The sequence below is a fragment of the Chamaea fasciata genome, unplaced genomic scaffold, assembly GCF_029207755.1.
Source record: "Chamaea fasciata isolate MVZ Bird 193981 ecotype frontalis unplaced genomic scaffold, bChaFas1.0.hap1 SCAF_23, whole genome shotgun sequence".
In the NCBI taxonomy this organism is placed as follows: Eukaryota; Metazoa; Chordata; class Aves; order Passeriformes; family Sylviidae; genus Chamaea; species Chamaea fasciata.
Window position 1 is genome coordinate 973,925 of NW_027094108.1, and position 25,308 is coordinate 999,232.

The window sequence follows — 25,308 nt, forward strand, 5'->3', positions numbered from 1 at the left end:
GTTCAGTTTGTGGTCGCTGTCGCGTCCAGCTGAACAGAAAGGTGAACTTTGAGTGGAGTGTCGTCAGGAAATTGTGGCTCAGGAAGTTAAATTTTCCCGGGGAAGTTAAATTTGGCTGTGCCCTCTCCAGCCCAGCTCTGGGATGAGGGCACGGCTGACCATGGGCTGCAGGGACACCAGACCAAGGTGACCATTTAATCGGGGAGACCAGAAAATAACGTTTAAGAACCTGTTAGCGCTTCATTCTTGGACAGTGCAAGGTCGGGGACCTGGGCAAGAACAAACCAGAGCCGTGTTTGTTTGTGACTCTGCGCTCCTGAGAGGTTCAGCCTGTGCCTGGGCACAGCTCTGGCACCTGGCAGGCCTTTGTGAGCAGGAGGTTTGGGAGTTTCTGGGAATTTGTTACTGCTGCTCGTTACTGCTTTATTGAAGTCCTGAGCACATAATAAACTCTCCTTATGAATGTATTGTCTGCAGACATAGATCACCACAGGCTGTTGATACCAGAATAAACCAACCTTCTCCTTTCCTCCCTCCCTCCCTTCCTTCCTTCTCCAGCTTTTCTGTGAGCTACGGGAGAATTTCCTCTGCTGATGTCCCTGGTGCTGCTTGGCACTCGTGGGCTCATTCCCTCCTTCCTCCCCTTCTCCCTTCCTCTTTTTTTAGGGATTTGTGGTGTGCAGGTTCTGGCAGTGGCTTCAGCTTTTGGGTGGGATTACAGTGGGATGGTTCTGGGCACTCAGGTCCTGCTGAGTTGCATTAATTGCTCAGGAGATGAACAAAAGCTCTCATCTCTCCAGCCTGGAGTGGACCAAGCTCTTTGCAGGACTGTGGGAAGTGAATTGCAGCTTTAGTACCTTTAGATGTTTTTGAAGTGGTTTCTCTCTCCTTGTTTTCAGCAGAGGACTTGGCACAGGGCTGCTGGCAGTTCTGCAGAATTTCTGACATGGAAACAGTGTCTCTGTTCTGTGTTTGCTTTTGCCTGCTCAGAGTTCTCGAATTTCTCTGTTAATTTAATTTTTCTTACTGACATAGTGCATGAAGGGAACTTGTATAAATGACAAAACCAAAACCCTCTCGATGCTGATTATACCAGCAAAAATAAATCCCCAGTGTGCGCGTGGCTGTTGATTTTCCTGGTGGGGGAAAGGGAAGATGAGCAGTGGAAAGGACACTTGATTTCTCTTCTGGCGCGAGATACCAACAGGAAAACAGCCTTGTTTTGCCTTCAGCTAAATATGTCAAGTGAAGCAGGAAAGTTAAAGTCAACAGCTTTGAAATGTCGCCTACTAATTAAATACATTATCATGTTGGTTGTCACAAAATCCAGGTTTTTGGCTGAGTGTGTGAGCCATACCTTCTGCTTCCCCTGGTTCTAGGTGCAGTCTGCGCACAGCAGTTGACGGGAGTGTTTTACTGATAAAAGCAGGAACATAAACTTGTGTTTTTTCAAAGAATGAGAGGGAGTTAAACGTGACCCAGCTGCGGTCCTCTCGTGCACCATCCTGCAGGGTGAAGAGGTGCGGAGGGCCCTGCTGGGGTGGGACTGAGGTGCCTCTGAGTTTCATTCTTCAAATCAGCTGGCGTTTAATTCGCTGCTTCCAGTAAGATCTGAAATCCCAACGGGATGAGTTTGTGCTTGTTGCTGAACTAGGAACTGGTTCTAGGAAGTCTGGCGGGCTGGTTTAGCGCTGCGGACCCCTCCCAGCCTGGTGCAGTCCCGCTGCTGCAGAAGCAGGTGTTAAATACCATTTCAGGGCAGCTCTGTACTCGGTGTCTCAGCACTGTGACTTGCAGGAGGCGGCGGTTGTTTCCCTGTGCCTGCTCTCTGCACAAGCAGCTCTGGCAGGTGAGCTGCTGCTCTGTGATGCATTAGTTCATCCTTCCATCACAACTTTCTGTTGACATTAAGATGAATCAGTCCTATTAAAAATTACATGAGAGGAGCAGCTCTTTTCCTGAAGAGCAGTTGCACTTCCCCAGCAGCCCCGAGCTCCTCACGGGGAGCTTTGCTGGCTCTGATTTCTCTGGGAAGTGTCTCTGTTGCCATCCTGCCCTTGCTGCTGTGTGGCAGAGGCTGCCCCTTCCCTCCGAGCTGGGGCTCTTGTGTTGGGGTGAGCTGGGCAGGGCGGGCAGAGCTGTTCCCAAGCTCCAGGGGCAGCTGCAGGAGCTCTCTGGGTTTGTTTTCTCAGTCCAAAAACCAAATGATGCCTTAAGGGAGGCCACGTGAGGAGCTGCTCGATGATTTGATCAATCCAGCTTAACCGTGTTGAAAACTGCTGTGGATAACGTTTTATCCTCTTGTTTTGGCCATTTTTTGTGGTCCCAGATCCCTTCAAGCTTTCAGAGGTTCATGGAAACGCCTTTGTGGAATCGAGGAGTGAAATAAGATTGATGCCTTAGGGGCAACTTCGGCTGTTGTGTTCCTTTCTGCTGAGCTCCAGAACTTCCCGCAGGATCAACGACACCCCTCAAAAATCACCTCCAGCGAGGTGTGGAGGGTCTCAGATGTCTTTGGGGAAGGAGCTTTTGGAGGGTGTGACAGGAGAACTGCTCTGCCCTGTGGGCTGAGAAATGCTCTGACTGTCCCTGCAGCTGGAAAAAATAATGAAATATTTTTTATTAATAAAAGCTGGATTTGAGAGCAGGGTGAGGCTCCCAGAGCTCTGCTCTGTCCCATCACCTGCTGGGGAACCCATCAGGGCTGAGGGGCAGGCGCTGGGAGATGCTGACGGGAACTGATCCCTGTGTGTCCTGTCTGCTCAGAGAAGGAGAAATCTTTTCCCCCAGCTGCCCACGGAGACAAGTTGCTTAAATAAAAATGACACGGCAGCAGAGCAGGCGTGTGGTGCACAGGGACAGGGATGTGTGGTGCTGGAAGGGAGCAGCAGTTCCCTCTGCAGTGGGGTGTTGAGCACCCTGGGCTGCTTCCACCCCTGGATTTTCCACTGGAGGAAAAGCAGGATGTCCTCGCTGGACCTGGATCACTGGGGGTTCCTGTTCCTCCCCGGAGCAGCTCTGTTGGGAAGGGAGGAATCAAAGATGTAAAAAGGAGGAATCAAAGATGTAAAAACCCACAAAACAGTGTTCCAGCAGCTCTCATGCTGTTGTGGTGGTCTGGGTTTTGTTTGGGGTTTTGCAGGACTTTGAGGAGCTCACTGGTTTATTTTTGTCCTCCAGCACTGAGATGTTTGAGTGTTGGGAGTGTCTGACTGTTAAAAGTGCAGCTTCTTTTTCTCCTGCTCATGGAGAGCGGTGGGGTGGCGGGTCAGGGGAGAAGGTGTGATAGCCAGAAATGCTTTTCTTTGTTTGCTTCACTCCACCAGTGTGAATTATTGAACTCAAAACATTTTAAAAGTGAAATTGCTGTTGTCTCTCAGAAGAGCATGAGATGGATGTCTGTACTTAAAAAAAAAGGCACCAGATGAGCTTTTTCTCTCCTGATTGGGTTATTTTGTGCCGTCTGTGTCCCAGAACATTTTATTAATCTCTTTTTGGTGCTAATTCATTTTCTCTGGATTAATACTATCCTCTTTCAGGATTCAAGACCAGATTATTCTTAAGGACTTTGATTAGGAACAAAGTGTGGTGCAGCAATGATTAAATCTGAGTTTGCTCTGTTGCCTTACATGTTTTTATTGGTTATCAGCTCCTTCTTCGTTGCTGGTACCCAGTGTTTGCTCTCCCTCCTCTGTCGGGGCAGCTGAGCCAGTGCTTGGGTTCAAGTGGTCTCCCGCAAATCTGGATTATGCAAGGTCATGACTGGCTTTAAAGCAACTTTTCTCACCTTGTTTTTCCCTTGGGGAGCACTTCCTTCCCCAGTTTAAGCCTGCCCTGGCCAGCTTACCATGCCAGCGACTTTAAAAGTGTTGTTTTTAAAGAGAAGGAAGCAGCAGAATGGAATTGGGAGGGTGGAGAAGGCAGTAAAAGGGCAGAGTAATGTGGCTTTAATGCTTTCCTGGCGTTGCTGTTGAACAGCTTTAAGGGGGGAAATGGTGTTTCACAGAATGGGGGGAGTGGGATCCTTGCCATGGGATTCAGGGTTTGCTTTTGTTCCAGAACAATCTTACAGCTCGGGGTTTAAACTCCACAGGCAAGTCAGTAAAAATGGGAGCAGTTAATGCTTCGGTGCATTAAAAAAACATAAGTTTCTCTGATTATTTCTTTTCTGTGAGGAAACGTTCAGGTTGTTTACATCAGGAATTGTCTCCTGGATGTCAATCTGCTGCTTCTCCCTTCATCCTGCAGCAGCACCAGTGCATTTTTAACAATGCAGTCGTTCCCACAGCAGCCTGCTGCTGTCAGAAATCCACATTTCCTATTCATCAGGAAGTTAGGGAAGCATACTTCTCGTTCATTTTAATTTGGCACGAGTCAAACATTTTAAAAATCTACAGGCTTGACGAAGTATTCCTTAAATGCTCTTTGGAGCTACAAATACCTTGATCAAAGCAGAGGCAGCAGAGCGGGGCTGACTGAGCCGTGCTGGAGTTGGCAGAGGAGGGGAAGTGAACTGGGAATTGTCTGCAGCTCTGAGAAAGAGGAGCTGGAATCAAATGTTGCTTCACCCCCCCTTCCCCTCACCTCAGTGTTAATTTTTCCCAAATTGATCCGATCTCCACTCATTTCATGTGCTTCAGCCTGGCTGCAGTTGCTTTATGCTGTTATTGTGGGCTCTGAGCCCTGCTAAGGATTAATCAAACCTGGCCAAAATCACTTTGATCTCCTGAGTTTCTGGCACCAGGAGGGTCTCTGGAATTTCTGGAGGAGATAGCCAAGGATGTGCTCAGCCAGTGCTGTTTGTCATTCACACCCCAGCACTCTGTGCTGCTTCGTTCCACCCGCTGCCCCCCAAAAGGAAACAAGCCCTTCTTTTTAGAACTCTCTTTTAATTGAAGAGTGCTGTGTTTTGAAAGTGGAAATTCTCACTGAATTCCTTTTCACATCGGGCCATTTGAAGAGACAGATTTGTGTTTTCTTCAGGCTGAGGGCACGGCTTCAGAGCTAAAGGGGTTTTTTTATGAAATAGTAATACTCAATGTGTTTCTTTTGTAGTTTACACTGATTGTAATACAAAGAATTATAAACAGTGAAATGTCCTTTTATCTTTTTGTTTGTGGTGAATAAGTCCTAAAATCCTGTCCTTTCTCTTTATCTTAATGAAAATGTTGATTGTGATTACTTCTGGCTGATGAAAACACACAATTAAAACTTAGCTGAGTGACTCGTGTGAGGAAATCCAATAAATGCGCAGAGATTCAGTTCCTCTGTGTGCCCAGTGGCTTAAGGGACATTTTATACCCCCCAGGTATATAACTAAAACCTGCTTTAGGGAGAGCTCTGGCACACTGAGAAGGGAAATCCAACAGGAACATCCCTGTGAATCCATCAGAATCTCAGCAAAGCTCTCTCTGCTGGGAGCTCAGACGGGGGAACTTTGTCCCTGCTGAAGCTGCTTCCTCAGGAGTGGTTGTGAGCAAAAAAACCAAACCGCCCCGCAGTGTTGGTCACAGGATGGTTTCATCCCGAGGAAAGTGTCTTCCTCACCTTGGATAGCCAGCTGTTGGCTTGCAATACGTGCTGCAACAGCAGTAATTACATTTCAGATGTGAATGTATTAATTATGTAGTGCCTCCAAACCCATGCGGATCCAGCTTTGATTAAGGCTCCATTTAAATATCAAAAGTAGCGCAGAGCCACGTCGGTGGGAGCGGGATTTGTGCCCGCAGAGATCACAAGTGGGAGAAGTTGGCTGAACTCCGGTGTTTTGGGGAGGAAGGAGGGACCTTGCTGAGGCCGGGGAAGGTTGTGCTGCTTGGGAGATGACCCCGGAGCATGCCAGGGGGGTTGTGATGGAGCCGCTGGAGCGCAGGTAGCTCTGAGAGGGAAGGAGGACACCTGCACGAGCAGAGGAGCCCTGGGTGTGGGGCTGGTTGGCATTCTCCTCTGGGACAGCCAGTGGAAGCCAAGGGAGGAGCGGAGCAAAGGACAAAACGCGCGGGGTGAGGAAGGAGAGCCAGAGCTGAGCCCAGGCGCATTTCCCCCAACCCAGCCGCGCTGCAGCGCTGCCGCTCCTCCTGCCTTCTCACCTCTCCCGCTGCCCGTCTCCAGCGTGGGTAAACGAGGCCAAATTGCCCTTTTGAAGGGTTCCCTGCGTTCCGGAGGGACCCGGAACCCGACGGGCAGATGGATTGCGGCTTCCAGCGGCGTGTTTGTGCTTCCTCGCATCCTGCCTTAATTCGATGTCACATTTAAAATGCTAATGGCCGCGCTCTGAACTGCAGCATCAGAGGGAAGCTTTGCAGCCAGGAAAACGCTGAATTTGCCGCACAAAAGGAAACGTTATTAATTGTGATGCAGTTGCCCTTTGTGCCCGTGTGTTTACTTGATGGAAGCATCTTGACTGTGGAGCTTTTTCTCCTTGAAGCCTGATTTGAATGGAGCGTACAGCTGGATTGCCCCAGGGCCTTGTAACAATTTATAGTCTGCATGGAAAGGCAGAAGTGCATAAAAAGACAGTTGTGAAACGCTGCTAGTGCCCTGGAATAGAAAATCTGGCTGTGGTGACCTTGGCTGCGTGGGCCTCCGGGATCGCTCCGATCCAGAGGATTATAGAATGGAAAGTGTTGCACCTCACCTGGAATAAAGGGGGACACCAAAATAAAAAAGAAATCAAAAGAAATTTGTTTTTCTAAATTATGCAGTTCGTGCTTTCCTCTCCTTTGCATTCCTCCTGCATGTGGCCTTGCATTTCAGCAGCCGTGTTAAATTTACATCTGTTCTTCTCTGCACTGTTACGGGAGCTGGGGTTTTTGCATGCAAATATCTGGGAGAGGTTTCTGTAGCCACAAGCATTTATGTATTTAAAAGCCTCGTTCTGTTTGCAGATGAATTGATGTTCTGTTCCTCAACTGCAGCTGAATTAATTTGTGGCAAATTTTTCCTGGCCAGTTCCGAGGCAGCGTGACCTTTCCTTTTCGGTGTGGAAAACATGCTGATTAAGACAGATTTATTTTTTTTTCCCCCCCCCTCCTTGCTTCTCCAGGCTCATCGCTCCTTCTACGGCCAAGAAAAGGCAAAAAAAGATTTTTTTCTTCTTCCTCCAAATCACTGCTAAACCTTTTCGAGGCGAGGTTGGGCAGGGCTGGAGCAGTGGAAGGTCCCTGCCCATGGCAGGGGTGGAGCTGGCTGGGCTTTAAGCTCCTTCCAGCCCAAGCCAGGGTGATTTTGTGGCTCTGGAAGTGCTGCCCCGTGGCTCGGTTTGTGCCATCAAGGCCCAGGGCAGCCTCGCTAATGGGAGCCGGACAAACGAGACGTTTGAAGGAGCCCTGAATTATTTAAAATAAAAAATTTAGCCTGCGAGCGAGGTTGGCTCTTTTGTCTGAAAGGGGCAGGGCTGCAGTGGGGCAGGTGTGGGCTGGGCTGGGGGCGTGGGGGCAGTGGCAGCAGTGATGGAGGAGCAGAGGTGACAGTTTAAGGATTGCCTGGCAGGGGCTGCTCGGTGATTAAATCCACTGATGCTGTCACTGAGCCGTGAGGCTGCAGATAACATTCTCTCCCTGTGCTGGAAACAAGAATCAATACCAACTCCTTGACAGGGGCTAAATTATTAAATAGAGCCTTCCTTCCAATGTTTCATTATCTGGGATTTACCTCAGCTGGTGATTTGTCGGCAGCGCAGGGAGATTTGCTGGGCGTTTTGTATTAAAATAATTCCAGATGCATATGAATCCATTTGGATAATTCCCCTCCTTTTTTTTTTACAATGCTGCTCTGTGTATTTTTTCTTTTTTTTTTTTTTTTTCCTCGGTTGCTATTACCCAGATGCCACTTTGAATTCTCACCCAGATCCTAAGCTGTGCTGCACGGCGAGGTTTGGGCTTGTCACATCTGTGTAAAAATAAATTCTTCTGGTATGGCAGACTGTTCTCTAAGTGCTGCTTTCAGGCTGCTAAATTAGCAGGGGATTTGCAGTGTCTCTCAGGTGAGGTTCTGAATTGAGGGAAGAGGCATGAGGCTGCTCTGTGGATTTATGGGTACTGGAGTTTCACTGGACTCAGCTGAAATATAGAGCGACATTCTTTTTATTTTATTGTACATCTTCTGAAGGGAGGCAGGGGCAGGAGCCATCCATTCTGAGGCAGCTCAAGCAGCGTGTTCTGCGTTCCCAAGGTGCTCAGGGCTGTGTGGAGACCTGGCTGACACCTGTCATTTCACCAGCGCCATTATTCTGTCAATTAACCAGCGTTTAACATCTTTTGGTGGGATTTTGGTGTTTTGTTTTCTATTTTTTTTTTTTTTCCTGAGCGGCCTTGATAGTGGAATGCAGCAATGCAAGTGAGTGAATTCCTGCAGAGCTGCAGTGTTATGTCACATTTACATCACGGCCTTTTGGAGAGGCAGAGTGTTCATTTTTGGGGCTTTAAAGCAGATGGCAGCATTGTTCAGAGTGAGCATTAAACAGCTGGAAGCTGAGGCTGGGGATGAGTTTTTTAGGGCTGGAATCCAGCTCTGCCTCCGTTCCTCCCGTATGGCCTGGATCTTTGCAATTGCAGTCCAGACCTTACAACTTAGGGGCTGCGTTAAAAAAACCCCAAACACACATATAAAACACCAAAACAGACAAAAAAACGCCCCACAGAATAATCCCCGGGGGGCTTGTTTTGATCTTTTTTTCCTTTTTAATGGGATTGCCCTGTTTGTTTCTGCCCCACTTGGCATCCAGCAGTTGGAATTTTTGTGGCTGCTTTGTTGGCACAGGAGCACTGGAGGCTGTGGGGGATTATTTTCCCCCAGGAAAGGCTCCTGGGCTGTTTCCCTGGGCTGATATTTATAATTTTGCGCTGTTTTTTTACCCTAAAATTATAAATAATTTTCTAATTTTAATTATAATTAAGCTAATTGTCATGGCAGTGTGGTCTTCACCACCTTTAGCTTTTTTATTCTACCTTTCTCCAGTCTTGTTTCCTGCCCCTTACCCAAGTAAACCTGATTCCTACACCTGTGCTGAGATAATTGAATGCTAAATAAATCATTGTGTGCCAGCTGGAAAATATGGAGAAAAAAAATGTTATCTCTAGCTTTTAGGAAAAAAAAGGAAGTATCAAATTGTACATTAGCTGGGTTTTATGTAGCAAGAGCAAATGGAGTTAGAATAAATTTAGCCGTGTCCTCTGGTGTTGAATAGTGAGAGCATCTGTCATGTTTAATAATGCTTCTGACCTTTAGGATTATTGAAGTTGAAATTTTCTCTCTGGTCATTTGGGGGGTGCTTGAGCACTGTCAGATTCCCTGTGTCTCTGCTCAGCCTCCAAAGAGACACGTTGGTGAGCTGCCGAGGGGAATTCATTAGAGGGATTTGTTCTCCTGCCTTCGGGAGGGGTTCCTTGAGCAACGTGAAATGTCTCGGTGGCCCCTGAATTCCAGAGCGGGCGTCCCACCGCTCAGGGAGGTGTTTGGAAGGTGCCGGCGATGCTTTCTGTGCTGTGGTGGCTCAGTGCAGGGTTTGGGGCTGTGGGACACCCCAGAGCTCCCAGGGCCAGCAGGGCCGGGCCTGGCAGGGCAGGGTTCACGGTGGGGCGACTCTGGGACCCCTCTGTGCCGGGGGGGTCAGCTCTCTAAGGTCATTTAGCGCCGGGAAAGGTCTCCAGCAGGCTGAGAGGGGCAGAGGGGCTGCCAGGGGAGGGGAGAAGGGTCTGGATGCTCTCTGAGCACCTGGTCTGTGCCCGAGTGGCAGGAAAGGCTAAATCCCCTTTTTTTGATACCTGGTTTGTACCTGAGTGGCAGGAAAGGCAAAATCCCCTTTTTTAAAATACCTGGTGTGTGCCTGAATGGCAGGAAAGGCAAAATCCCCTTTTTTGATACCTGGTCTGTACCTGAGTGGCAGGAAAGGCAAAATCCCCTTTTTTGATACCTGGTTTGTACCTGAGTGGCAGGAAAGGCAAAATCCCCTTTTTTAGATACCTGGTTTGTACCTGAGTGGCAGGAGAGGCAAAATCCCCTTCTTTTGATACCTGGTTTGTACCTGAGTGGCAGGAAAGGCAAAATCCCCTTTTGTAAAATACCTGGTGTGTGCCTGAATGGCAGGAAAGGCAAAATCTCCTTTTTAAAAATAGCTGGTTTGTACCTGAGTGGCAGGAAAGGCAAAATCTCCTTTTATTCAGCAGGGACTGACTCCCACTTAGGAAAACGCTTCAAGTCAGCTCCACCTTGTGCCTGTCTGGCAGAGCTTCAGGTGCTCCCAGGTTGGGTTTTGTCCCCTGCAGGACCCGGTGTCACCTCTGGGCTCTCACTGGCAGGGATGTGATGGATCTGCAGTTTTGACACTCCACGCTAGTCCAGGGAGAATTTGGAGTTGTAATTTTGATTAAAGTGATTGATTTTTAAAGCAGCCTCGGTTCGTTTTGGGCCATTAGAGGGTATTTGAAGGGAAAATAACTCTTTAATTAAATTAGTAGCATGTAGGCATCCTGCTCTTCTTTCTAAGCAGAACTTCTGGGGGTTTTTAAATCATCTTCCCTTCAGTTGTTTGCTGGCACATCGTAAGGTTAAAAGTGATGCAAAATTATTAAAACCCACAACCTCGTGCTGAGCAGCTCTTAAACTTCAAATCAAGTTTTCCTTTTGGGAAAACACCCAAGTTATGTTGTTGTGTAAAGCAATTCTTGTCCGTCCACCTGGCTGTGATGTTAATATACCCCACGGAAGGAATGCTGTGTAAACAACGAAGTGCTTTCCCTTTCATTTGTAAAACGTCCTTTTTAGACTACAAACACGCCTAAAACGTTCAGTTGATGGAGAGAATCAAATAAATAAGATAAAAGAATGTATATGTTTCAGTGCTGTGGAATAGAAAGACATAATTTATGCTCTGTGTCTCCCCTCCTTGCGATTAGTGACCCGAGGCTGTTGAACTTCCTCTTTATGGATTGGGAAAATGCTGTGACAGTTTTCAAGGGAATTGCTCTCTTTGAGTTTAAAGAGATGAAAATGGGTCTGCTAACAAGGACCAGCTTCAGCGTGTGCTTTCATATTCCTCGTGGTTTTTTTTTTATTTAAAAAAAAAAAAAAGGAAAGCAAAAGAAAAAGAAAAGGCAATTGGGTGCTTTGATATGTGTGAACCGCAGGACCCTGCCAGGCAGAAGCTGCAGAATGTGGAATATCAGACAGGGAATCTGCAGGAAGGTGTTCCCTGGGGTGCTTTCTGCGCTGTCTGTGCCTGACAAGACTGAGAAAGGTGTTTTCCACCACCTGGTGCCGGCTTTGCTCTCCGGAGGTGTCGCAGTGCTGCTTCCCATGTCGCTGTTCCAGGAGAGTTCCCGGAGCCTGGGCTCTTGGATCACCAGCCTGGCCTGGGGTTTAGAGCCTCCCCTCCCTCTGCTGGGGCAAATCTGCGAGGGAACACCTGGAAACTGCGTCCTGACTTCGGTTTGCTTTGCTGCACCCTCACTACGTGAACTCGGGCGGTTCTGAGCTGGTCTGCGCCTTTCCGCGGAAAACTTCACGCTCTGGAGTGCAAAGTTCCATCCAGCGCGGTGAAATATCGTCACAAACCTGGCTCTGGAGGTGATTAAACCAAGGGGCTGTTTGTTACTGAAGACATTGGGCCAGGAAAACAAGCAGCTGGGAGCACATCTGGAGCGTGGCTGCGTTCAAACCAGGCACGGTAAATATTGAAATCTGAGCTAATACTGCCTTGTAGCACAGATTAATTTATCTTGGGCTCCTTGGGAAGCACTTGGAGCACGAGTGCCGCAGTTTACACCGGTTCAAGTGCCGGGAAATGCTTTGGATCTGTCAGTGCTGCTTTGTGCCAGTGCATGAATATTTTATTCCGCTTTTCCGAGGTACTGAGCGCTCAGGGAAGCTCCAGGCCTTTTCAGGGCAGCTTCCCAGGGAGATGGCCCAGCCAGAGCTGCGGACAACTGAAAGCCGGGCTGCGGGATTGATCTGAGCAGGCTTCTCCCCTGAACTCGAGTGTCACAGGGAGGCAGAGCTCCTCGTGGATGGCACAATCTCTAACACTTCCATTTGCCCCAGGACAAGCTCCTGCTCAGCAGGTTGAGGAGCCAAGTTCATGCAGGTGTTAAAAACGACTTTCTGAGGAGGTTGTCTTTGGTTAAAGGACGCTGGTGTCAATCCTGAGCCCTCTCTGAACAGTCAAACCACGTTTTGTACAAATTCCCTGAAGGGCTTCTAGTTGTTTTTCTGTTTGTGAGGTTCCCTGCCAGTTTCTGCATTTGTGGGCGACGGTAGCACGCAGAACCCTCCCGTTGGCAGTGAGTCTGTAAAGAGCTGGCTGTGCTGCTTCCCCTGGGGTGAATCCTTGTGCCCAGGCCGGGGCCAGAGGCAGCACCCCTCATTCCCAGAATTCCCGCAATTCCCATTGCAGGAGGATTCCGGAGTCAGAGCCTTGGAGTCTGGCACTGATGGGTTCCACCCAGTGCCTCCAGTAATAGAGGAAATTAATTTGAGTTCTGCACGAGGACTGAGCGGTTTCTGCTGCTGGACCTGGGAGTGAATTAACACCTTGACTTCTTTAATAGAAGTTATTAGTGGCTTCATTTGTTGAGGTTGTAATGCTGTGGTGATTATATGGCCCAAGACAAATGATTGCCTTTGGAACTGTGTGTTAGCTTGGCTGGCTGTGTTCTCTGTAACTCAACCCACAGTGCACGTGGTGGCCATGGGATGTGCTGGAGGTTTCAAAACCACATTTCTTTATTTCAGAGCTGCTTTTCTTGTGGGCCATCTCAGTTGTCTGTATGTTCACACCCAAGAATTATTTTTTTTTTTTTTTGTCTCTCTCCCAACTTTTCCTTTGAGATTTTTTTTCTCTTCCAGAAGGTGAATGCATCCCATTTATTCTCAGTGTAGTTATTTCTGATTTTAGTGTTTTCAATATCTGGCTATTTCCAGATGAATGGAGAGCATCTTTCCAATCTTTTGATTTAGATTGGATTGCAGCCTGTGGAGCTGGTTTGGGGTATGTTTATTTAGTACTGATTTACATATAAATACAGAGAAAAACTCGAAGGCCCGGTGTTGCTAATTTAGCCTTTGACACCGGGGCAGCCAGCGCGGATCTCCATTAGAAATTCCCTCTGTTCTGTGGGAAAAGCCGATTTTGCTCCAACATCAGCCGGTCGATAACACACATGTTGGGGCAGTTTCTGAGCAGATGCAAACATTTCAGCGAGTGACCATTTGGTAAGAAAATCCCGTCCTCTGGGGAGCTGCACAAGGAAACATTCACTTTCCAGGCATTTATTTTCCAAACACACTTTGTTTCCTCGCAGGAGCAGCCTTTGCTTTTGTGGTGAAACAGCCAAAGCCACAGGAACTGGCTGCTCAGTGCGTTTTCTTTCCTTTCCTTTTTACAATTTCCAAGCTCAGCCTGTTGGCAAAGGTGCTTTAATTTTTCCCTGCTATAAAATCCCCCAGCCCACGAGGTGATATTTTAGCAGGCAGTGCCTGTTCAAACTCTGGGCTGGGTTTGCAGAGCAAACCAGCTCCTGATTGTTTTATCCTCCAGCTCTCGGTGTGTCTTTGTCCAAAGGTAAACTCCTCGGTGGGATGGTAAAGAAAACGTGGCCTCTTGATATTTAAAAGGTGAGAAATCTATTTAAACTGTGTATGATGCCTTCGAATAGCCGCGCTGCTGAGCGCTGCTTGTTTTAATAGAAGTGATAAATACCGTGGCTGGTGCTGCTCTGCAATTAGATCTGAGCTATGTGCTATAAATGACATTTAATGGCAAATGTCAGGCGGGGCCCGAACGCTATCTTCATTTCAGTGTTGCACTTCTTTGGCACGACGCTGAAAACACCTTAATGGAATTTAATTGCCGGAGCATCCATTCGATGATCACTTAAATGCATTTGTGCTCCCATTAGGGGCGGTGGCTGCCGAGCAGGGGATGCTCAGGAGGGTCCCTGTCAGTTCTGGGTCAGCAGCTCCCTCCGAAGCTGCTGCTGTGGAAAGGCAAAAATCTGCAGTCACAGGCAGAGAACGTGAGCAGGGATGCTGTGATCAGAAACGGTGCTTATTGCTTTCTCTCTCGGTGCTCTTAATTACAGCCCGTTAATGACTCTGGGTGTGCATTTTGGGGTGTTGGTGCAGGAGCAGCAGAGATGTGGCACTGCGTGGCCTCACCTGGGACTTGGGAATTGATGTGAAATACGGATTCGGGAATTGATGCGAAATGTACGTTTGCGAATTGATGCGAAATACGCATTTGTGAATTGATATGAAATACGGATTTGTGATTTTATTGTGGAGTAGGATTTCCCTGCCCAGCTGGGTGCAGTGTGATCCCCTCGAGGGGCAGCAGCTTTGGGTGCTGGCAGCACCTTCCCCTGGACGATTACCTGGAATTCCAGATAACGTGGCTTATTGCTTTGAGATGTGGCTGGGAAAATAAACCCAGGAAACCTGGATGGGAGAAAAGGAAATGGAGCAGAAAGAGCCACAAAGGGATTAAATGAGGTACTAAGCAATGACCCATAACCTCCATGGAAGATCTTATCATAGTTTTATTTTAAGGCAGTCAGGTTTTAAGCATCACTGCCTTTTTTTTTTTTCTTCTTTTAACAAGATGAAATTATCTTTTGTCGTTTAGGATTGCACTGAAATTTTAAGGGTATTTTGTGCTTTAGTGCGTTTCGCTTAAATGGAAACAGGTGACTTGCTGGTTCTGAGCGCAGTGAGCAGCTTTGTTTCTGGTAAAGCTGGAATGTTGATGGGATAAACAGTGCAGTTCATTTTAAATACAGACACCTCTCACGGTCATCACCTGCCATGAATAATGCTCTTTTTCTCCTTTAAAGGCCTGGATGAGGGTTCAAGGTGAGACACACGAGTGACACCAAATAAAATAAAGGGCTGTTGGGTGACACTTGTTCCACAGCAGTCAGCTTTTGGCAAGTCGTGCTGGATTTGTTGAACTTTGCCTTAGAACTGTGGTTGGAGCACCAGGAAAATCCAGTGCTGACTCCTGGTGAGGTGGGAATCACTGCTGAATTCACAGGATCACAGAATTCACGGAATGATTAGGTTGGAAAGAGACCTCCAAGATCAAGTCCAGCCCAGCCCCAACACCTCAATTAACCCTGACACAGAGTTTTGCATCCAGTTTTTTTTTTTAAACACATCCAGGGGTGGTGACTCCACCACCTCCCCAGGCAGACAATTCCAGTATCACTCTTTCCATAAAAAACTTCTTTTTTGAATCACTCTTTCTTTTTTAAAAAACCACTCTTTCCACAAAAACCTTTTTCCCAATGATTCACCAGGCTCAGGCAGCCTTTTGATGCTGTTTTATTGCATTTCCCTGGGCTCTGTCCCCTGTTCAGGGCTGCCCCAAGCCCTGTCGCGGGCGCAGCCCCTGCCTGGCGTCCCCCAGGGCTGTGCTGGAGCTCGGGGCTGAGCTGAGCTGTGTTTTTTCAGCAAGTCTGGCAGCTCTGATGCCAAACTCCCACACTGGGAGACAGCAGATGGGATCTGCTCAGCGTTTTCCGTGGGGATGAGGAGGTGCCACCGCGTTCCGGGGAAGGCTCTGCAGCCTTGGGAGCTGGGCTTTGGGGCACAGACAGCCCTGCAGATGATGTGCAGCCATGGAAAACGGCTTTTGGCCGCGTTTTGCCGTGTTTAAAGCCATAGGCAGGCTGCTCTTTGGTATTTTGTGTGGGCTCAGCTTTGCAGGTGCCTTCTGTTATAAATGCACATTATAAAGTTGGCTTTTCGCAGTTGTGCCGCGTTATGTTCTGTTACCGGAGTTTGGGAAAGTGGTGAGTGTGTTTTCTGATTGTGACACAATGTAAGTGGTAAGAGGACTGTTTCTTTTTCCTTTGTGACGTCTGGACTGACCGAGCCAAGAATTATGGAGGAGAAGTCATCACCTTACAGCCCTGCAGGAAGGCAGCTGGATTTTGGGGTTTTTTATCGAAAGAAAACCAGCCAAGACCCATGTTACCAAGACAGAGCGGAGCCACCCACAAATAAATCTGTTAAATAAGATGATTGGGTATACTTGAAGTTGAAAAGAATGGTTTAATATCTATTGAATATGTAAACCAGCAATCCTTAAAAACACAGTAATTGACAGAGAAAGGTGTCTGCTTTCTGGTGAGGCACGTTTGCTCTTATGTCTCCTAGTTGTCTGTTTTTAATTTCTGTTAAACTTAGAAATTTTTAAAAAAGAGAGTGGAACTCCTTTTTCACACTTCCCCTGTCCTTCTGTGAGAAACCAGGCCACAGATGACCTGTCTGTGATAAATCTTGTAGGAGCCACAGCAGAGGCGTAGAACCAACACTCGTGTGAGCGTCCGTGAGCAGGAGAGTGCACGGCCAGGTGTGTCCCTGCAGGTGTGCGGGGCTCTGCGCCCCTGGGAGAGGCTGGAATTCCGGCCAGGGGGACTGTGGGGAGACCTTGACATCTCACACTTCCTCCCCACGCCAGGCTGAATTAATTCCCAGCGCGCCTCGGCGAGTTCCAAAAAGACTTTTATTGGTGAATACAACAAGGACGCATGAAGCATCCGTGCCGTGAACAGCCAGGAAACGTCAGGCGCGAGCCGCCGCCAAGAAATGCGATGTTGTTTTGTCAATAAATCGCGCCGTGCCCCGCGCGGATGACAGGAACGGCCCTTTCCCCTGGAAACAGCAATATTGGATACCGCGGGCGGCTGATTCCCGGCCCGGCTCACGCTTGGGGGAACGCGCTGATGGATCATCCGCGCCTTTCCCGCGGCCTCTCCTTCCCTGCCCGGCGTCGGCGCTGCCCTGCGCCCAGATAAGCCGCCCAGGTGTGTTTCTGTTAGAAAACCCTTGTAGATGGAGCAGGTTTAGGGCTCGCGGGCTTCGTGTGAGGGGGCAGCCCTGCCCTGGGCAGCGATAATTCACGTTATTGCTTTTATTTCTCGTTTCCGTGCTCCTTGCTGAACGCCGACGATTCCCGTTTGCGAGGGGTAATTACGCGTTGCCGTGCGGGCGTCTGAGTTAAATAATCAAGCTGCAAAAATCACATTCGTTCGTGGTAATAACCTCTGCATTTCCAGGCCGGGTTCGCTCGGCTTACGAACAGCTGATCAGTTTTTCTTAATTAATTAGCGAACTGCCTGCAAAAAAAAAAAGATACCCTGAGAACGTGAAGTCACACGTGCTGCTGCTGTGGAGAGGGAAGAGAAATAATCCTTGCTGATCTCTGCTGGTTTCCAGATAGCTTCATTTGTGTCATCCCCTCTGATTTTTATTTATTTTTTCCCCCACAGTGAATCTGAGTGCTGTTTATTTTTCCTTTTCTCGCCTTTGACTGTTGGTAAATGTCAAACTTGACCGAGAGGAACAACCAGTTCTAGAGCAGGAATTGAGGTTTGCTGGTGGCAAACGCATTGGAAGGGGAAGATGTTCTGCTCCTGCTCCCTGTTTTGCTGTTTGTTCCTCTGGAATTGCTGCTCTTGGCTGACTCCAGCGTGCCCATCTGGCACCTCCGGCATTTGGCACATTGTTTCCAAAGCCAGCCGTGGTTTAAAGTGCCTCTAAATAGGGCAGGGAGCGAAGTGCAGCGATGAAATCCCTCTGGGAGGACCTGCGGGACATCTGTGGTGCTTGCAGGGTTTGGTTCCTCCCCGCCCTGGGAGCAGAACCTGGGATCTCTGCGGATCCGCTCTGGGGTGTTCTAGGGAATACAGCCACCCTGGAATGGTCACAGACGCCCTGGAAATCAGGACATTCCTGCTTTTTAAAGACAGCTCGCAGCATTATTTCTTTTCCCCCTTTAAGGCAGAGGCTCATTTAAAATAGAAGTTGTCCAGATGCTTGTGAAGTGAGATGCTTTAATCCATTTACAGAGCGCGTCTAATTCTTGTTCAAGGTCCAAAACTGATTCACGCTGTTTAAAAGGAACAACCCCCAAAATGTCAGCGAGAACAAAACCCCCAAATGAGCACTTGGTGAGTGCTGCAGCAAAAGACAATATTTTCATTAAAGGGGAGAATGTGGGTTTGGAGCGCAGGGAATCGTTTCGAGCCGACGGAAAGACACTTGAAATTTAAAGCTCTTTTTCCATGGCTGCAGTTTCTGCAAGCCCGGATTTGGCATGTGAGTGTCTGCAGCTTTTCAGATGTAAAGGTGTAAAAAAGGGAAAAAAAAGAAAAAAAAAAAGAAGTCACACTTGAGGAGGTAGGGGACACTTCTTTTGTGTGCACATGGTTTGAAAATAAATAGTCTGCCACAGAAGTTGGCGCCTTGACACCTCGGAGTGTAGTCTGCCTTATAAATGACATACGTATTTAGGAAGTTGGCTGACTGAATAGCATGTCTAGGAATTTCTGTGCCATGAGGGATGTAAATGTGAAAAGGGAGACTCTGACAGACGTTTTGTATTTTTAGCGAGATTGAAGCTTCAGGTTAAACGCCCCAGAGTCGTCTGTGGTGGAGAGCGGGCACAGAGAAGGGCTTTGTCAGGGTGCAGCTGTGAAATGAATTGGACCAAAATGACCAAGGGTGGTAAAAAGAGGTATTCAGGAAGGAGATCAGCTCATCCCCCCCCAAAAAACCCCCAAAGAGACTCAGAGCCCAACCAACACAGCCCCAAGTGCATCATTGCCACAGACTCTTCTGTGCGCAGTTCCTTGCTCGTCTCATTGTAAATGGTATTTTTGTGGCTGCTCTGCCCGTGTGTGCCCCGCTGCACATGTGTGTGAATGGGTTTGGTGCCAGAGGGAAGCTCCCTGAGCATCCTCTCGGGGTTTGAGTGACAAAAGAGTGGGGTTTTTGTCCTCCCAGCTGGGAAGCACAAAGAGAATCTGCAGGGAAATGCCGGGTTGACGTTTCCCATCGCTGCCGCAAGCTCCACTAATAGAATTTATGAACTCTTAGCGAGAGGGTAACAGATTATTTACTTGGACTTTTTTGTCTTCACAATTCAGAGAGCCTGCTCATGAAAGCTGTGATGCACAGAGCATTATTTCAGAAGAGACAAGTCTGCAACCCCAATTTCTGCACAGCAGGCAGCAGGAATCAGAGCCGCCTCTCACTCGTTGTCCTTTTGATTTTTATTTTTTTCCCCCCCCCCATGCATTAGACAAGCTCGTTGGCTTTGATTGCAGAAGTGTGACTTGAGAAGGGTTTAAAAGCCCGGGGGCTGCTGGATTTGGGGATGCTGGAGCGGCTCAGCCCCAGCTTTCCTGGCACAATGCTGCCACTGGCAGTGGTGTGCCGGTATTACAGGAAACGCTTTTCCCAGCAAGGTTTGGATGTTGTCTATTCAGCGGAAAAGCTCCGACAGCACGGTGGAACCTCCCAGCCCAGTTAAACTCGGGATTGGCAGTGTTGGAGGAGAACCTCAGACGGGTCTAGGGGATTGCAGCCTGGAGGAAAACAAGCCTGCAGTTGCCTCATGCCAGAAGAATGTTCCTTTCCCTTCAGGCCTTTGTTTCTTCAAGTGTTTTGGAGCGGCAGGGAGAATTGCAGACCAAGGGGTTTGGAGATAAACTCAGCGGAGTCTGGAGTGGCTGGAGCTAAAAATTCTCTTCAAGTGGTGTTTCTGCCTCGCTTTCCTTCTAAGAAGGAACAAATTGGTGGCTGGAGCCTCAGTGGAAAAAAAAAGAGCGTTTGGGGGAAGAGAGTTTTGTGTAAATTTTGCTGTGAGGTTGATGAGCAGCCAGAGCCTGTAATTATTGTGATTGAAGTGCAGTATCTTATTCTTTTGTGTAATAAAGAACGTCTATGATTATGTCTGGATCCATCTGTCCTTGGGGGGGAAAAAAATCTATTATCTCTTGGTTTCCACTGCTAAGAACGCTTGCACTGAATGGGGTTACTGTGGGTATTCTTTTTTTCCATGTTTGACCGTAAATACTTCTTATTTGTGGAAATTGGCAGACGGCGTGAGGCCAAAAATTGCAATCCTTTTCTGATCCCTGGGTTAATTAGCAGGAGTGAGCAGATTGGGGATTGCTGGTCGGATGCAGAGACACAACTGCCCAGGGATGCAGGAGGTTCTCCTGCCTCTGTCTGGGCTGGAAATCAATCCGTCCCCAGCACAGGGAAATGCTTTCCCCGCCCTGGGTCTGGTTTTCCCGGTGAGGATTGTGGGGCTGAGGGCTGATTTCCCTGTCAGTAACACCCCGGGGTTGTTTTTCAGAGCAAGAGGGACCATCTGCTGATGAATGTCAAGTGGTACTACCGCCAGTCCGAGGTGCCCGACTCGGTGTACCAGCACCTGGTGCAGGACAGGCACAACGAGAACGGTGAGTGGGCTCTGCCCGGCCTTAATCCCGGCTTTAGCTGAACCAGAACGGGGAGTGGGCTCTGCCCGACCTTAATCCCGGCTTTAGCTGAGCCAGAACGGGGAGTGGGCTCTGCCCGGCCTTAATCCCGGGTTTAGCTGAGCCAGAACGGGGAGTGGGCTCTGCCCGGCCTTAATCCCGGCTTTAGCTGACCCAGAACGGGGAGTGGGCTCTGCCCGGCCTTAATCCCGGCTTTAGCTGAGCCAGAATGGGGAGTGGGCTCTGCCCGGCCTTAATCCCGGGTTTAGCTGAGCCAGAATGGGGAGTGGGCTCTGCCCGGCCTTAATCCCGGGTTTAGCTGAGCCAGAATGGGGAGTGGGCTCTGCCCGGCCTTAATCCCGGCTTTAGCTGAGCCGGAACGGGGAGTGGGCTCTGCCCGGCCTTAATCCCGGGTTTAGCTGAGCCGGAACGGGGAGTGGGCTCTGCCCGGCCTTAATCCCGGGTTTAGCTGAGCCGGAACGGGGAGTGGGCTCTGCCCGGCCTTAATCCCGGGTTTAGCTGAGCCGGAACGGGGAGTGGGCTCTGCCTGGCCTTAATCCCAGCTTTAGCTGAGCCAGAACGGGGAGTGGGCTCTGCCCGGCCTTAATCCCGGCTTTAGCTGAGCCGGAACGGGGAGTGGGCTCTGCCCGGCCTTAATCCCGGGTTTAGCTGAGCCAGAATGGGGAGTGGGCTCTGCCCGGCCTTAATCCCGGGTTTAGCTGAGCCAGAATGGGGAGTGGGCTCTGCCCGGCCTTAATTCCAGTTCTAACTGAGCCAGCCCGGGGAGTGGGCTCTGCCCTGCTTTAATCCCAGTTCTAACTGAGCCAGAACATTTCTGCCCAGGGTATGGAGGCAGGACAGGGTGTTAGAAAGGGCTGCTGGTTTCTCACCTGCCTGGAGTCACTGGTGTGTGTGTCCTGGCCCTGGAATCAGGGACGTGCCAGGTGTGCCACAAGTGCTGGGCTTCTGGCATTGCTAACAATAAAAAAATTATGTGTTGATTAATATTCATTATTTAATTAAATATTAATTAGCTCTCATGTCATTAATTACAACAGCAACAGTATTATTATTAATAATAATAATTAGTAGTAGTAGTAGTAGTATTCCCTCTTTGAGAGAGGATAGAAGAGCAAACTAACCCCGGACCCTTGGTTGGCCTCCTGGGCGCTGTACGGATGATAACTGAGCCCCACAGCATCTGCAGAAATTGGGGCTCTCCTCTGGTCTTTGTGGTTCTGCTGCAGTTTCCCGAGAGCCGAGTCTTTTCCAGTCATGCTTACACACATGAATATTCAGCGTGACGAATATTGCAGCGAGGGATGGAACTGAAGCGCTTGGAGCTGAGTTTCCCCTTTTCTCTTTGCAAAAACTCAGTGTGATCTTGGGTTTCACAGAAGCAGAGGAAACTCTAGTACATATCCCAGTGTCATTTATCTCCTGCCTCCAGGGAAGACAGAACATTTGCTTCTGTTCTTACCAGGAAATTTCCTTGAGGCAACTGTTAAAAATTCTGAAGATACTCCAAGGTGAACCGGGATGATAAAAGTTGGTGATTGAAATGTGGAATGCAGCAACTTTCTGGTGCCTGACAGAACAAAGTTGAGCACACGTTCCCCTTTTAAAGGACATTTTGTGTGTGCTTTTAGCAAAAGCCCCACAAATCTTAACATTTCTGCCACTAATTTATTTGAAACTTCTAACAAGGAGATTACAGGCACAGTGTCAAAAAGTATTTTTGATAGCATGGCTGCTTTTTTAAATGCAGTCTCCTGTGTGGGGAGATGAATTTTTGTGTCTTCCTCAAAGGTATTAGAAAGAAGTCGTGGACAAAGTTGTCTTCCCGTTCTTTGTTAACACTCAGAATTTTGCTGTGTTTGAACATGAATGTCAATATTTACCTCAAAGCCAGAGCACTGTGCAGTTACCACTGTCAGGATTTTGTTGAAGATTTGACATTAAATATGCACAGGAACCAAACAAATCGGAACAAATCAATTTCCTTGGTTCCTTTCACCTGGCAGTGACTTCTCCCAGGTGTGTCACCCAGTGCCCTGAAAAGCTTTTTCCCTTCAGAAGTCCTGGGGGAACTGATGGATAAGAATAGATCTGATGTTCTTAGGATGCCTTGGGCAGGCTGAGCTGGAACAGAGACTGGACAGAGCTGAGGGAATAAAGTAGAGATTTATTGAAAAGTCTTAAAGGACACACCTTGGGCAGGACAAGAGCCTGGCCAGGGCTGCACCCAAGGTGGACACAGAATGGTCCCAAAGTGGACCACAGGTCATGAGGTCTCACACTTTTATGAGTTTTGGTCCATTTGCGTTTTGGGGTTGAATTGTCCAGTTCCAGCTGCAGGCTGTGAGGTCCCATCCTCCTTGTTTTCTCCCTCCAGCCCACCCTTGGTTTTGCTTTTGGGCCTGAACACTTGTCCCAGCTGTCCTTGGTGTGCAGCAGGAGAAGGATTTGTTTTGTGTCCCTGCCGTGTGCAGAGCTGAGTGACACTGACTGTGAGCTCAGAGCTGCACCCCTGGGCACCACACAACCTGAAATACAGGAAATTAAAACTCAAGGCATCACTTACACACTAATTCTCCCATCCCACACGCCACTGTGTGACAAACGCGTGAGCAGCGTGTTTGTCACTCTGAGTGAGCACCTGAGGAACATCCTGGGGCTGTCACCTGCCAGGGACGGTGCCCAGGGGCAGTGCTGGCCCAGCTGCAGGGTCGGGGCAGTGTCAGGGCGGTGTTGGTGACCCCAGTGCAGGGTCAGGGCCCTGTTGGTGACCCCAGGGCAGTGTCAGGGCTGTGTTGGTGACCCCAGTGCAGGGTCAGGGCTGTGTTGGTGACCCCAGGGCTGTGTTGGTGACCCCAGTGCAGGGTCAGGGCCCTGTTGGTGACCCCAGGGCTGTGTTGGTGACCCCAGTGCAGGGTCAGGGCAGTGTTGGTGACCACAGTGCAGTCAGGGCTGTGTTGGTGACCCCAGTGCAGGGTCAGGGCAGTGTTGGTGACCACAGTGCAGTCAGGGCTGTGTTGGTGACCCCAGTGCAGGGTCAGGGCAGTGTTGGTGACCACAGTGCAGTCAGGGCTGTGTTGGTGACCCCAGTGCAGGGTCGGGGCAGTGTTGGTGACCCCAGTGCAGGGTCGGGGCAGTGTTGGTGACCCCAGTGCAGGGTCAGGGCTGTGTTGGTGACCCCAGTGCAGTTTCAGGGCTGTGTTGGTGACCCCAGTGCAGGGTCAGGGCTGTGTTGGTGACCCCAGTGCAGGGTCAGGGCAGTGTTGGTGACCCCAGTGCAGTTTCAGGGCTGTGTTGGTGACCCCAGGGCAGGGTCAGGGCCCTGTTGGTGACCCCAGTGCAGTGTCAGGGCGGTGTTGGTGACCCCAGGGCTGTGTTGGTGACCCCAGTGCAGGGTCAGGGCAGTGTTGGTGACCCCAGTGCAGGGTCAGGGCCCTGTTGGTGACCCCAGGGCAGGGTCAGGGCAGTGTTGGTGACCCCAGTGCAGGGTCAGGGCCCTGTTGGTGACCCCAGGGCAGTGTCAGGGCTGTGTTGGTGACCCCAGTGCAGGGTCAGGGCGGTGTTGGTGACCCCAGTGCAGTGTCAGGGCTGTGTTGGTGACCCCAGTGCAGTCAGGGCTGTGTTGGTGACCCCAGGGCTGTGTTGGTGACCCCAGTGCAGTTTCAGGGCTGTGTTTGTGTTTCCCCCCTGCAGATTCAGGACGGGAGCTGGTGATCACAGACCCGGTGATCAAGAACCGCGAGCTCTTCATCTCCGACTACGTGGACACGTACCACGCTGCTGCCCTCAGGTCAGCATGGGGCTGGGACAGCCTGGGGGACACCTGGGGCTGGGGGACACCTGGGGCTGGCACGGAGGTGTCTGGGGCTGGGGGCAGCCTGGGGGGTCGGAGGTGTCTGGGGGTCACACGCACCCAGCGCACCGTGTCCCCTCCGCTGCGGTGGTGCCCTGTTCTCTGCTGCGGTCCCCTCCTCTCCATGCCGGTCCCTCAGTGCTGCTCAGCAGTCGTTGTTTGCCATCGCTGCCAGCCCGGGTCACTGCTGCTTCCTGCCCTTCCTCAGAGCCTGGCTGCCCTGACCCTGCCCGGTTAAATTGCTTTTTCGGGGTGCTTGCCGTGGTCCCAGCTCAGCCCAGGGCTGAGGAGACTCTTCCTGCCCAGGTGGGAAGGAACGGCCCAGGTGTGTGCCCTGCCCTCTGCCCTGGGGCTGCTGCTCCTCCACCCTCCAGGCGTTTTTTGGCTCAGGGAGACACCCTCACTTGGAATGTCATCACATCCCAACAGCAAGGCTCGATTTGTCAGCTGATTTTCAGCATGCCAAACATGCATGGATATTGTCAGGATGCAAATTGAATAATCTCCCTGATAATGGTGCTCAGATGGTGTTTCACCAGAGCCATCTGGAGACATTTTTTTGTTCAGAGTCACTTTTTTTGCTGAAGCCACTTTGCTTCAAGACAAACTGGCTTCTGTTCTGGCAGGGGGAAGCCTTTGATTTCAATGTTAAACCTTTCTTATGAGCTCAGAGCGTTCCAGCAGTGTGCCAGGAGCTCCTGGAATTCCACTGTGCCTCTGCTGAGTCCCCTCCAGTTTTAAATCGGTAGCTTGGCTGTCCTGATGGAGCCAGGCTGGAAATCTGCTCCGTTTTCCCTGGGCCTGTTCTCACTCCCCTTCTGCCTCCTTTCAGTTCTTTCTTTTTTTTTTTTTTTTTCCTTTTAAAGAAAAGATGGAAAGGGAAAGATAGAACTGGAAATATACGTGTGTGCCAAACAAAGTTGGGAAATAACCTCTGAGCGTGGAAGATGAGCAGAAGGATAATTGCACATGGTGTTCCTGCAGAGAACACGGGGGAGGCAGAACGTGTCGTGATGCATGAAAGGTTAACACGAAATCCTGATTTGTCATATTATGGGATTATTTCCCTGCCCTCTGCAAGCAAATGGCTCTGGACACACAATGAATTGCTGACAAACTGGGGAATAAAAGCAGTGATTGTAACTCCCAATATTCTGCTCTAAGCAG

The 25,308-nt window shown here is 49.5% G+C and overlaps 1 protein-coding gene across 2 annotated transcripts in view; it reads left to right on the forward strand.

Annotated features, from left to right (window-relative positions):
* The window catches only part of RERE (arginine-glutamic acid dipeptide repeats), a 180,213-nt gene that overhangs the window by 69,240 nt on the left and 85,665 nt on the right, over positions 1-25,308 (forward strand). For both annotated transcript variants that reach the window (XM_066202941.1, XM_066202940.1), the window contains exons 4-5: positions 20,147-20,252; positions 23,982-24,078. In XM_066202941.1, coding sequence (XP_066059038.1) covers positions 20,147-20,252; positions 23,982-24,078 — 203 coding nt within the window. The remainder of the gene's footprint in view (positions 1-20,146; positions 20,253-23,981; positions 24,079-25,308) is intronic.